This window comes from Puma concolor, chromosome D4 (genome assembly GCF_028749965.1).
Source record: "Puma concolor isolate L17-30 chromosome D4, mPumCon1.1.hap2, whole genome shotgun sequence".
NCBI classification, from domain to species: domain Eukaryota; kingdom Metazoa; phylum Chordata; class Mammalia; order Carnivora; family Felidae; genus Puma; species Puma concolor.
The window spans coordinates 75,219,697-75,233,274 of NC_141679.1; the positions used below are offsets into that span (position 1 = coordinate 75,219,697).

General features: G+C 53.8%; 1 protein-coding gene across 5 annotated transcripts in view; it reads right to left on the bottom strand.

Annotated features, from left to right (window-relative positions):
- The window catches only part of WHRN (whirlin), a 97,081-nt gene that overhangs the window by 62,753 nt on the left and 20,750 nt on the right, over nt 1-13,578 (bottom strand). For all 5 annotated transcript variants that reach the window (XM_086683818.1, XM_086683820.1, XM_086683817.1 and 2 more), the window contains exon 2: nt 7,734-7,952. In XM_086683818.1, the coding sequence (XP_086539944.1) occupies nt 7,734-7,952 (219 nt within the window). The remainder of the gene's footprint in view (nt 1-7,733; nt 7,953-13,578) is intronic.

Sequence of the window (13,578 nt, forward strand, 5' to 3'; positions counted from 1 at the left end):
ATTTGAGAGGGGGAAAAAAATCACTTATGGGAAAGGACACTGAGCTGTGAGAAGCAGCCCAGCACAGTGAAAAGCGTGCATTCATTCCCACTGACGAGATGAATAATAACTCATGAAGTTAATTGGTCACTTAGTGTATGGTGTATTTCCTAAATCCAGGCACTGGATGCATTATCCCATTTAATCCTCTCTCTTCCTCTGTGGTTTCCCCCATTTTCCTGATGAGGAAACTGAGGCTGGAGAGGTAAAATGATGTGGCCAAGGCCACACGGTCGGCAGCTGGCCCACCCAGGCATTTAACCAGCAGGCTGCGCTGCCTTCCACAGGCCTGAATTCAAATCCTGATTTTGCCCTTTACTCCTGGGAAACCGTGGGGCAAGGCCCAATTCTTCTGTGATTTTCAGTTTCCCCATCAGTAAATTGAGACTTGTACAACCTACCTGGAGCACTGCTCCCCTCCTTGCCCTTGAAACCCGGCCCTACCCAGAAAGGAACAGAGCAGCGCCGAGAGATGAAGGTCAGTCCAGGCCAACCTGGTTCCTCTCTTTCAGGGACATGGGTAGTCTGGGCCACTTCTGGCCAACAGACACGATGAAGCACGTCTGCTGGTGGATGCTGGGAGCAATTCTTCCCCCAGAGAAAAGAGAGGCATAGGCACAGGAAGAGAAGGGCCTTCTGCCTGCCCACCCCACTTCCAGTCTGCTTTGGACGCAGCCGTGAGAGGATGTGATGGCAGGAGCAGCAGCTGCCATTCTGCAGCTGTGAAGCAACGAGCCTGAGACAAAAGCCAGCCAGAAGAAGGACAGACTCACCAGCAAACCACACCTGGAGCCACCGAGCCCTACACCTGAGGCATCCCATAGCCTGGACATTTGGCCCAGACAACCACTCCTTCATGGACTTCAGATCTTACGTCATCTCCTCAGTGAGGCCTTCCCTGCCCCTCTCTAGAATCACCCCACCCATCAGTGTCCCCCATGCCCTTTTCTTGCTTATCCCATTTACTATACACTACACATCACTTATTTTAACACACACACGCATGAACATAATAGGCTTTGGAAGGAGGTCGTCCTTGGCTGCCGACTGCTGTATTCCCAATACTCAAAACGGTTTTTGGCCCACTGTAGGTATTCAATAAACGTTTCAGGATGAAGAGATATGAGAGGTCGCCTGTGTCTCGCTGGCATTCGATAAACGATGGTGGGTACTAGAATTAATGACCACGCTTCAGGCACTGCTGTGCTCTACGCTTACGCACACAATTACTGATCCCTGAATAGTCCCTCGTGCCTGCCGGGACTGTCCCCAATCTTGTGGACAGGGAGAGCTTCGGTGACCAACCCAAGGTGAAGTGACTTGTCTAAGGTCACACAATCAAGAAGTTCAGAAACCAGGCTTCAACCCCAGGCCCAAAGGCCCTGCTCACCCTGCACCAGGTTAGGTCCCGGCCTGAGTCAAGGGGCAGATTGCGTCCTGTCTCTGTGGCTGCTGAAGTGAGTCTGGAGAGCTGCTACCTGGTCTGATGGCTCGGCACGGCGTGGTGGCCGAGGGATGAAGAAGGCACCACAGTGGGACGGGACCTGCCCATTTGCTAAGGGGCAAACGACCCGGGAGGGTGACACTTGAACCTTACCATTGGCTGCTTCTGCCCCCATCATTCCCCTGAATGAATCCCAGGTGCTGACCAAGGCTGCTGGTGCGGGGAGCAGCCGGAGGGGGCCTCGGCTGAGGCCGTGTGCAGGCCAGCCCTGAAGAGGTGGAGCCAGAGGACAGCAGAGGACAGCAGCGGAGGCAGGGGAACTCTTCCCCGTCAGGCACCAGGAGGTGCCCGCCAGGACAGGACTCAGGATCTGAGGACAATGCGGCCCCACCCCTCGCAGGCTGTGTGACCTGCAGCAACGCATTCAGCCTTTCTGCACCTCCGTTCTTCCATCTGCAAAATGGGAATATTGGTACCAGCTGCAAAGACAGATTTAGCTTAAGAGCCAAATGATTTGGGGCACCTGGGTGGCTCAGCTGGTTAAGCATCCAACTCTTTTCTTTTTTTTAAGTTTATTTATTTTTGAGAGAGAGAGAGAGAGAGAACATGAGCAGAGAGGGGCAGAGAGAGAGGGAGACACAGAATCCGAAGCAGGCTCCAGGCTCGGAGCTGTCAGCACAGCGGGGCGTGAACTCGCAAGCCGTGAGATCATGACCTGAGCCGAGGTCGGACACTGACTGAGCCACCCAGGCTCCCCAAGCGTCCGACTCTTGATCTCTGCTCAGATCATAATCTTGCAGTTCATGAGTTCAAACCCCTCATCGGGCTCTGTGCTGAGGGTGCAGTGCCTGCTTGGGATTCTGTCTCTCTCTCTCTCTGCCCCTCGCCTTCTTGTGTTCTCTCTCTGTAAAAGAGGCAGATGATTCTACGAAACCTCATCGAAATCGGAAAATGCCAGTGCGGAGGAAAACCGCCGGGATGTTGGGGTTCCCTCGCGCTGGTTCTGATGTCCATCACCCAACTGATAACCCTTGTCCAAGAAAAGGTGGTGACAGAACGTACGTGTGGCCTGTGGAAACAGCAGAAGCAGGAGAAAGAGACTCCTGAAAGCCCTGCTCCTGTTTCCGTGGGGTGTTCCCGCATGGGCCCTCCCGGAGCGACTGCCCCTTCATTTTTTTTTTTTTTTTCCCAACGTTTATTTATTTTTGGGACAGAGAGAGACAGAGCATGAACGGGGGAGGGGCAGAGAGAGAGGGAGACACAGAATCGGAAACAGGCTCCAGGCTCTGAGCCATCAGCCCAGAGCCCGACGCGGGGCTCGAACTCCCAGACCGTGAGATCGTGACCTGGCTGAAGTCGGACGCTTAACCGACTGCGCCACCCAGGCGTGCGACTGCCCCTTCAAACTGAGAACCCAAGAACAGTTCGTTGTGCCCTGAAGCTCAGACTCAAGGGCAGGTAGGTGGGGGGACACCTGCCTCAGAGCAGGACCTGGGAACACTGTGCTCATCCCGTGTGCCCCAGAGACGGCTGGTAACCCACCCCGCTCCCGCTTCCTGTCTCCTGCCACATCCCAGCCCCGTGAGCACTCTCAAACCGTCCTCCGCTTCAAGCCGTTTGAAGGAACGAGCTCATCCCCTGCGTCCAACTCATAAACGACCCCACTGTGAACATCCACACACAGAGAAGGCCATCGGACCACTAACCTTCCCCCAAGGTTTATTTTCCCCCTTGGAAGTTCATCTTGACTAAAACTGGAAACGTCACTTTTGGCTCCAGGGGCTCCTTATGTTTTCTTTTTACTTCGACCAGTCCCACCCCCTACTTTGAAGATGAGCTTAGCACCCCCTTTCCTTCGCCATCTCATAAAGGTCCTAGCACACATGGGATCACTTTGACCATCCCTCCCCTGCTGCCTGCAGAAAAATGTCCCCTAGGGTGCACAGGCTATCCTAGTCTGTCATCCCAGCCCTGCTGTTCCCCAAGCATAACTCACACAGGACACCAGTGGTGGGGAGGGGGTCCCAAGACCCATCTTTTTCTCTCTGTCCTCCTTCCCACTGTCACACCCTTCCCTCTGCCTGGACCACTGCAGTTCCTTCCACTGCTATGTAGCCAAACTTCAAACGTTACCTCCTCCAGGAAGCCTTCCCAAATCTCTGGCTGGCAGGATCTCCCTCCTCTGCACACCACAGCAGTCTCCCTATCCCTTTTACAGAGCATATCCCATGAGACCTTGGGCAATGTGCCACTGAGGCACCTCAGCTTGCCCCCTCTGGGCTGCTCACACTGGGGACATGGCACAGGGCAACATTAGGACAGAGGGCTCGGAAAGAGACAGATCTGGCCTGCCCCTGAACACCAACCACTCCCAGCTGTGTGATGTTGGGCACGTCATTGCTCTGCTGAGGCACAGAGGTCCACCATGAAGAAGACTGCTCAGGAAAAAAACTCCTACCACCTCACACCCATTAGGATGGCTCCTACCAAAAATAAAACACACAAAAAAAACCCCAAAAAACAGAAAATAACAAGTGTGGGTAAGGATGTGGAGAAACTGGAACCCTCATGTACTGTTGGCAGAAACGTAAACTGGTACAGCCACTGTGGATAACGGTACGGTAGTTCTGCAAAACATTAGAAATATGATTACCATGTGCTCCAGCAACACTTCGGAGAACTGTGGCTTTACGCCCTGCCCCTAAACCATTTTTCAGTTTTCAAGTAGGGTTCAGCTAACCGGGAAAGAACTCCAAAGTGTAAGGCCTGGAGGGCTGCTGAGCTCGGATGAGTGTCACCTCCCCTGTGGGTGAAGGAGAGGTGACAGACACAAAGAACGAGGCTTTTCTCCCTGGAGACTGATGGGTTGGGCACCAGCCCCCAAGGGCACATGCCAGAGGCAGCTCTTCAGATCGCAACAAAAATAGCAACTTGGGAAGCAGGTGGCCACACCCTCCCCTGTAACTTTGCAGAGAACGGGCGTGCCAAGGTCTGATCCCACAGGATTCAAACCCAGCAAACATTACTGACCTTCAGTCTACCATGCACCCGGCGGCTGGCAAGGTGTTTTCGTTTTAATTCACTCGTTCATATAATAAACACCGAGCACCTACACTGTGCCAGGCACTGATCCAGGCCCTACGAGTGTGCCAGGGCGTGGAACCAAGGTCCTTACTGCCACGGAGTTTACACAGTGGTGGGGAAAGTATCCCCTACCATTGTTTCCAATGGAAACAATAGCTCAGAGTGCTTACGTAACTTGCCCAAGGTCACAGAGCTGGCAAGCTGCGGAGCCGGGATTTGAATCCAGGCGGCCTGGCTCCAGCGTCTCACCCTCCCTGTCACACTCACGCTAACCCATTTAACCCCCCACAACAAATGTGTTCTGGTTTATTAGAGCTGTGGAGGCTAGGGTATTCCAGAACGGGAGCCTAGAACAATAGCAATGCCGTCCGCCCCCTGCCCCTATTCACCTCTGAGGACACGACAGTAACGTGAGAGCAGATGGGTCTGATTCCCAGACAGTTACGTATTTTCTTCCCTTCTGTTCCTTCCCTCAGCCTCTCCGGACGGCTCGGCTCTCACGCTTCAGCGTGGAGCACAGCGTTACTTGGAAAGGCTGCAACGCCACAGCCAGCTTTGGAGGGCAGCTTAGGTGGCTTTCACAAGTAATTTTGCAACATGTGGGATTTTTCACATCACTGCTGCACTGGGAACTTGTTTCCCTGGAAGGCGTGTGTCCCCTGGGGCTGGGGGTGAGGAGTTTTGAAGTTTGGCATGGGAAGTCTAGGAGCCTGGTCACGGTGATTTGGAGTAGAGACGAGGACGGCGGAGAGAAGAAAGTCAGAGCCCGCCAAACTCCAGGCACAGGGAACAGAAGTGCGGGCCACACAGAGATTTCCCCGCATCCCTCTCAACAGGAAATGGGGATTTCCATGCTACATCGGCAAGAAGAAGAACAGAAGGGAGGATGGAAGCTTATCTGGAGCCGCAGGGTCTGTGAAGGCCACTCTGCTGTGGTCCAGGGTATTTCCTGCCTCCTGAGGCCTCTGAATCCCTGGAGCACAATTCTCTAAGTCTCTGCCTTCCACATTCCTATGTAAGTTATTCTAAGACTCCTAGGGGGTACCTCATCTCCTCCCAGCCCTCCTACCTGCTCAATTCCAGTGACAGGGCCCTCTTGCTAAGCACCCTTCTTGCTAAGCCTTGAGGACGTGGGCTGGTTTCCACCTCAGGGCCTTTGCACACACTGTCCTTGCTACCTGGGATTTTCAGCCCCCAGAGTACATGGCAGCTCTTTCTTCCCCCCACAGGTCTCAGCTCAGAATCATCTCCTCAGAGAGGCATTCCATGACCACCACATCTGAAGCAGTGCCTCCCTCTCCTTCACCCTCTACTCCTCTCTCCTGATTTTACTCTCTTCCATCATTCTTCACCATCGTAATGATCTTGTTCACTTAACGCTCCTTTCTGGATCATTGTCTCACTCCTCCCATGAACTCCAAACTCACTGGAAGCTTCCCCAGAGCAGGGTCTCACCTCTCTTGTCCCTCTCTCTATTCCTCCCTCCCATAACAGCATCAAGTACACCACAGGTGCTCACTAAGTATGGGGCGACCTGTGGAATGGGTTCTAGTTGCCACAGTACCCTCTGAGTCTCTCTTGGATTCCTCAGCTTTGAAATGTGGATAAGGACAGCTACCCCGCAGGGCAGGGAAGCCGTGAGGATTCACCAGGATGCTATAAGCACAGAACCCAGCACCCATCGGCGCCAGGCCCCACGCAGGGAAAGGTCTCAAGGGGAAGGTAAAGCAAGTTCTCTGGCCAACCCTGGAAAGCCGGCCATGAAAATGACTCAAGGCCACAGGCAGCCTTGCTTTCTCAAGACTGCTGCCGAGCAACACGGATCCCCTGGTGGGGAGGGGTCCGAGCCCACCCGTGCCCACCCGCGCTGGCCACCACGCAGAAGGCCAGGTGGCTCTGGAGGAGGCACCTACCATCTGGCCCCCCTGCCACTCATCACCCAGCACAGAAGTCGCGGCCCCCTCTGCCACAGCCTGCATACTGACGTTTGCACAAAGAACACAAAACCTGCTAAGTGAACGCTGTGCTCTTATGGTCAGAAAAGCAGAGCTGAGAAAAAGAGTCTCCAGATGGAAGGCCTTGCTTGGCCTGGAGCCCCAAGGCACGTGGCCTCCGGGCTGTCAGGGTCGAGGTCCTAAAACATGGGGCGAGCTGCCTGCAGGAGTTACATTCTTGGTCTCAGGAGCAACCATGGGGTGCAATGCAAACAGCATCCAGAACAAAGTTTAAGAACTTAGAGGAATCATCTCTCCGTCTTTTTTTTTTTTAAACAGTTAAGATGTGAGAGAAGGAGGGCTTTGGAAGGGGGCCTCTGTTGATGCCCCTGCTCCCCTTCTTCTGGGCAACCATCCTGCCACCACCTGCCATAGTCTTGGTGGTCCTGTCAGTCAAAGTGCCCCGCCCTCCCCAGCAGCCAATCAGGCGCTCCCTCCCTGGGCTACTCATCTGCAGGGGAAGGAGGCAGAGCACTGACCTAGTGGGAATCCCTTCCCTCCGGGAGGCTACACCCTGAGTCCCTGCCCACATCCTTCCAGTAAATACTCGCTCTGTACAAGGTGACCAGCACCAGCTTCTGTTCTTTACAACCCAAGACCCACAGCTGCAAAAGGCGTCCTGCGGAGCCTAGAGTCCTGGCAGCTGCCTGTGCCCACGCTCCTGGGTCTGGACCACTGAGAAGTTAAACTGTGTCTAACTGAAACTGTCTGAGCTGTCTCTCCTCCCGTTTCCGCTCCAGGGGCTAGGGTGGGGCAGCTGCAACCATCAGAAGGGCCAAGCCCTCAGAGGGTGACGATGGAGGGAATCTGGGTCCCGGAATAAGACGTGGAGCAGAGCTGCGGCACCCGGCCAGACTGTCCCCTCTGTTCTGTGTCAGGGAGAAATAAAGGATCCCATTTAAGTCACAGTCTTTGGGCTCCTTGGTTGCAGGATCTTAGCCTGAGTCAGAATATACACTGCACAGGTCAAAAAGAGAAGAAAACACGATGAAACCCTTCAGGGGGCTTGAGAGCAGGACAGAGACTCGAGAGAACCAAGCTCCTGTGTTCAGCCTCCGAGAAGCTTCCCTGTTCTGGGTCTGGTCAGGAGAACGGGGTTTTGAGGGGGCCAGCCTCCCCCACCGGCCCTCCATGCCCAGCCGGCTTGCCGGGGCCATCACCGGGCAGCTCACCTTTTTCTCATCCCCGCCTTGCAGGAGGTTCAGGGTGCTCCTCGAGTCACCCTCGCACTGCCTCAGGGTGCTGCCATGGGTCTGGGGCAGGCCTGAGGGCGGGGAGATGCTGCGGCCCTGGGGGTCCACCCAGGTGTAGATGTGGTTGGTGACATAGCCCCCGGGGATGCGCCCCGCTGAGTACACAGACAGCACCAGCTTCTTGGAGCCCTTCAGAGCCTAAAGAGAGAGAGAGAGATGTGAGTCAGCAGGAAGGGGGGCAGTGAGGGCCCACCCTCCCCACACCCAGAACTTACTTCTCTCAGGACCCCATGCATGGAGGAGGAGGCCAACCCGCGAGACCCTTTTTTTTTCTCTAGCTCTCGGTTTTTGTCCTATGGAGACATCTGTCCCACCCCTGCCTTGAAGTGGTCCAAACATAAGAAATACGATCTCTCAGCACAGCTGTGCAGAAGAGTTAACACAGCAGGCTGAACACTGCATCCTTAGGAAGCCCTGCTTGGCTGGCATCTGGGAACCTGGATTCTGAGTGTTCCTCCTATTCCCTAAAGGATAAGGCTGGCTCACCATGCCTGGGCTACTTGCAAACTATGGGGAGAGAGGGGGGTTCTGGAATGTGGGTCCAGGCAGAGGGGACCTATGTGACCAGACCCCAATAAAAACCCTGACACTGAGTCTCTATGAGCATCCGGGGAGACAACATTTCACAGCTCATTCCGTGCTCATCCTTCAGCAAAGGGAGACTCAGAAGCTTGTGCCTGGTTTCCTACAGGCTTTGCCCCCTGCACCTGCTCCCTGTGTTCATTTTGCTGTGTATCCTTTTGCTGTAATAAATCTTAGCCATAAGCACAACTATACGCTGAACGTGTGAGCCCTCACGGAACCCGGGCGGTGGTCTTTAATGACCCCGACAAGACAGTCAAGAGATAAAACTATGGATAATGAGAGCTAAACATTTATAAAGAGCCTGTCTGTGCAAAACACCCTGTTCTGTGCCCCACATGCTTTTATCTCCTGAAATCCTCATGGAATCCAATCTTCTTGGGAGAGAGGCCCATTACTCAGATGAAGAAACAGAGGAAAACCACCTGTCCACATAGCTAGCAAGGGCCTCCTTTTCCACAGCAACTAGTTTTGAGCATGGATACCAACTTTATTCCACATTTTCTGATCTGGGAATGGAACCACCACATGGAGAGGTGAGCCCGGACTCTGTGCCCAGGGTAGAAGCTGAGACTGGCCATCCTCCTTTCCCACAGTGCACCTGGAGCTGAGATGAAGCCGTTTATGCAGGGACAGTCACTTAGCACCCGGATTAACAGCAAACCCTGCAACTGGGGGGCTGTGTGAGCAAACTGACAGTAACCTGCACATACGGAGCCCATGCTGGCATTATAACCACATTCTAAAAGTATCACAGAGAGTTTGTAATGCTGTGGATATGTGATCTGTTGTACTGCGAGATGGGGCCGAAAGGACACAAATTGTATCTTACCGTATGACCTGTTATGTTAAGATAAAAATCACACAGGAGTAATGGTGCCAAAATGCCAATTGTGTGTCTCTCTAGGCGGCAGGATTATGGGCGGTTATTATTCAGTCCTTCCCGTTTCTCAATATTCCCTGCAAGTTCCAGAATGAGGATACGTTGCTTTTGATAGAAAGTCCAAAAAGGGGGAGCGGAGTTCTTCACTTTCTGACCCCCCCCCCAAGCTTGCCCGGATGGGCCCCGTACTGCATTCTGCAGACTCCCCAGTACTCTGGACAAAGGGGGCCAAGAAAAGAGCGTTCCAGCACAGCAGGGAGCCCTGGCGGGACAGCCTCTGCTGGAGGAGGAAGGTTAGGCCGGGAGGTTCCAGGTCCCTCAATTCCACAGCTAAATGCCAGTCCCTGGTGGAGGCATAATGAGAGGATGGCAACTGTCCAAAAGGCTGCTTTTAAAAAAGATTTCTGAGAAGATGAGCAGGGAGAGATTTCGTGCTCTTTTAGCATTCCCCGGGACTCCCCTGACAGAACAGCTGGGAGGATAAAACCTGTGTTAAATTCTAGGGGGCAGGATGGAGAGGCTGGCGAGCAAGCAGGCTTCTGGGGAGCAGTGGCGGGGGGAGGGTCACAGGGCAGGAGCTGCCTCAGGAGGAGCCTCTGAGGCCACCTTGCCTTCCTGACCCCTCTCCCCTGCCCAGGGCTCCCTCCTCCACCAGGGTGCTGCTGGCTGGGGGCCGGTCCAACTGGCCTGCCTCTTCTCTGCTCCCTCCCCTGACGCACCGTGAGGCCGGGCCTACCATTCACTTGTGAGCCCCACCATTCGCTCCACAAGCGTTGACTGAGGGCCTACTGTGTGCCAGGCCCAGAGAGAACAAGTGGGCACATCCTCATGGCTCTTGCAGCCTGCTTCGCTCAGCAGGGCCTCAGAAAAGCCTGGTTGACCTGACGGGGTGAGAAAGTGCATATGTGGGCCCAGAAGAAACCGTAATATGCACAGGCACTGTCCTGCGGCCACCTCACTCGTCTGATGTAGACGACTGGGCCAGAATCAGAAATGCAAGGGAAAGGAACAGAAACTGTGGACTGATGCAGAACTGCACTGAAGCCATTTGTCTCTCACTTGTTAGTCATGAGTCCTTGGGCCGGCACCTCCTCTTTCCAAGCAGCGCCATGAAAGAACAATACCCACTTCTCAGGGTCCGCGGGGATTCAATGAGACCATGCGCATGAGGTCTGGAGCCTTTGCACACAGTAGGAGCTCTGCAAGGGGCAGAGCTCCCGCTCGCCTCTCTTTCCGGAGCGTCTGCATCAAGAAGGGAAACCAGGTGCAGAAAAGCTTTGTCCAGGGACTTACACGAGAAGGGGGGAGGCGTGGAGCACGATATGTGTTCTGTACCTCTGGCAAGAGTGGAATTCTCTTGGTCAGTTCTATAAATAGGCAAGCAGCAACCTTGAGAACAGAGAGGAGGTTAATGCCTTTGATGAGAATGCCACAGAGAGCTGGCACCGGGGAGGGTCTAGGGGGCGGTCACCGAGTCTCCTGCGCTGCCTGCCTCCAGTGGTTTACAAAAGGGGACCCTGGGATCCCAACATGGGAAGGGACAGAGAGGGCACAAATACAAAAAACACAGCCAAGTTCCAGGAAGCCAGCCCTGGGCAAGCCCCCTCCCCTATGAACCTCAGTTTCCCCATCACAAGACTGTGGGGCCAGAAGATCTGATGGCCACTCAAGCTTCGACCATCCCAGAACCTCTGATGTTGGCCTTTTGGGTAAATGTGGGCTTCCAGTGGGTCCTGGAGAACAAGAGTATCATCCTCCACTGCTGCCTTCTTTATTTTTTTCTGGTAAAACCGAACAAAAACAAGATTCCTGAAACAGCACTCGTGACATCTGAACAGGCTCTCGGAATATGGTCTGGGTGCAGTGACCATTGGAAGCTGCACGAACAGCTCCACCCACTGCCCTTTTTAGCTAAAACCTGAATGTGTCATGCGGGGAAGGCAATAGGGTGGAGGATGGTCTGAGAAGCTGGTTTCTGTCTTCTTAAGGCCTCTTTGTCTCCATTTTTACAACCAACCACTTGCTTGTTTTTAAGAGTGGCTTTGAAGGAGCGTCTGGGTGGCTCAGTCAGCTGGGCACCCAGCTTCGGTTCAGGTCATGATCTCACGGTTCGTGGGTTCGAGCCCCACGTCGGGCTCTGTGCTGACAGGTGGGAGACTGGAGCCTGCTTGGGATTCTGTGTCTCCCTCTCTCTCTGCCCCTTCCCCTCCACTCTCACTCTGTCTCTCAAACATAAATAAATGTCAAAAAAAGTTGTTTTTTTTAAATAGAGTGTCTTTGAACCGAGAAGTGAATTCCTAAAGAAAGCTGGCTGATGAGTGCTCCCCGGCTAAGCTGTGCACCCGCTCCCCACATGCACTGCCATCACCACCTCAGGTGCACCAGGCCATTCGTCTCACAAAAGAACTAGCAGATTCTCTGGCCACAGTGAACCTCCACAGCAAGCAGCTTAGGGGGCAGAGGAAATTAGAAAGAGCTCCTGCTGTGAAACAGAGACCCAGGCATGTCCCCGTTGCACCACTGGCTTGCTGGCTGGTCCTGGGTGGTTGGGGGCTATGTCTCCTCTCACTGAGCCTCGGTTTTGCCAACCGGCCGCGAGCAGGCTGAACTCACTAATTGCTGAGGTCCTGCCCCAGTATTAAACTTTAATGTCTCCTGGTTAGTGGCTACATTCTAGAAGAAAAGGTTGTATTCACCCACGTGACGGTCATGAGTCATGGCCGCAGAGAGATGCAGGAACAGAGCCCCGCCCTCAGCACGCCCCGTTTAAGGAGTGAGTACTCATGACTGCGCTGGCTGAGGTTGCTCCCAGGTCCTTGAACCAGATCTTTAGCCTGGGGGCTCTGAGGCTCCCTACCAGTTGGAAGGGACCACGAGGGTTTAAGAAAACACCAGAAGGACAGATGGAGCATCCGGTGTGGCAGGATGCACACTGCACCTCAGCACTGTCATCGGCAGCAGGGGACCTCCCAAGGGACCTGAGGGCTGGGGAGACGGTCTCCAGTGAGACGGTGGCTGTGTGTGTCTGATCTGGCAGGTGCCGCCCACCGGTGGTAAGTCCTGTGCGACACCTGACTTAAAGCAACCCGCATGCTCTGCCTGTGCCAGTTGGGGACTGTCAGCCATGTCCCTCTCCTGCGTGGCAACCCCCAGAATCAGCCAGTCTCCTGAACCAACTGCTCATTAGCTGTGTCACCCCACACAAGTTCCCGAACCTCTCTGTTCATCTGTTTCTCTCCTATCAAATGAAGATCATAATGCCACTCTCTCTTTAGGTAGAGGAGCCCGACAGCACCGTGCCTGTCACCGAAGAGTTCAAGGAGCTGTGGCTAAAAAGAAAAAAAAAAAAAAGTGAGATCTAGGGAGAGTCCACCATAAGCAGCAGGGTCATGAGAGCACTCTCCTCCCACACTTGTCACCACGCGTTTGCTGGTAAAACTTGACCTGGGGCTTGCGAGTCAGATCATAGCGAAATCTCCATCTGACCCAGCAGATGGCGTGGCTCAGATACTATCCATCACCAGATGACTGTGGAGGCAGCGTGTTATGATTCTGGAAATGTAAATTATATGTGTATGTCTTCAAACTTAATAACTTGCTACTTGGATTAATGCTCTCAGGAGGCAAATTTGCCTCACTCAGCTCTTCAGAGCTGACTATCAAACCCCAACATCACAGACCAAGCGACGCGATTCTCCGCTCAGCAGAGAACAGAGAAATAGACTGGAGATGGTCACAGTGTGAGGGGACCAAGGGTTGTGTGTTAACATGGCAGATGTGTGTATGATCCTGTGTTCAAAAACACACCCTAAAGTGCAAGTGTGAACTGGACCACAAGGTCACAGGACAATCAGACTACTGTCCTCAGGGGCATGTACAAAGGAAGTCTTCTAGAACAGTCTCAAGTAAGGGCACATCACAGTGAGTCATGCAGCTTATCTCAGGACACAGACCTCGAGGGGCAAGGTTTTCTCTTCTAAGGGACAGAAATGCCCCACCTCCGGAGTGGGAGCTGGTCTAAGACCCAGGTTCAGGTTCGTCATCAGGAAGAGAGAAAAGGATGATGTGTGCCTGCTCTTCCTGACCCCACCTTGGTCAGCCGGGGCTTTGGGTTCAGACTCACTGGGCACCAACCCCGACTCTGCTGTTGACTTGCTGTGTGACACAGCAAAGTACCTTACCTCTCTGTGCCTGTTCCTGCATTTATTATTTTTTTTAAGTTTATTTATTTATTTTGAGATGGAGGGGGAGGAACAGAGAAAGAGGGGGAAAGAGAGAACCCTGCAGGCTCTGCACTGA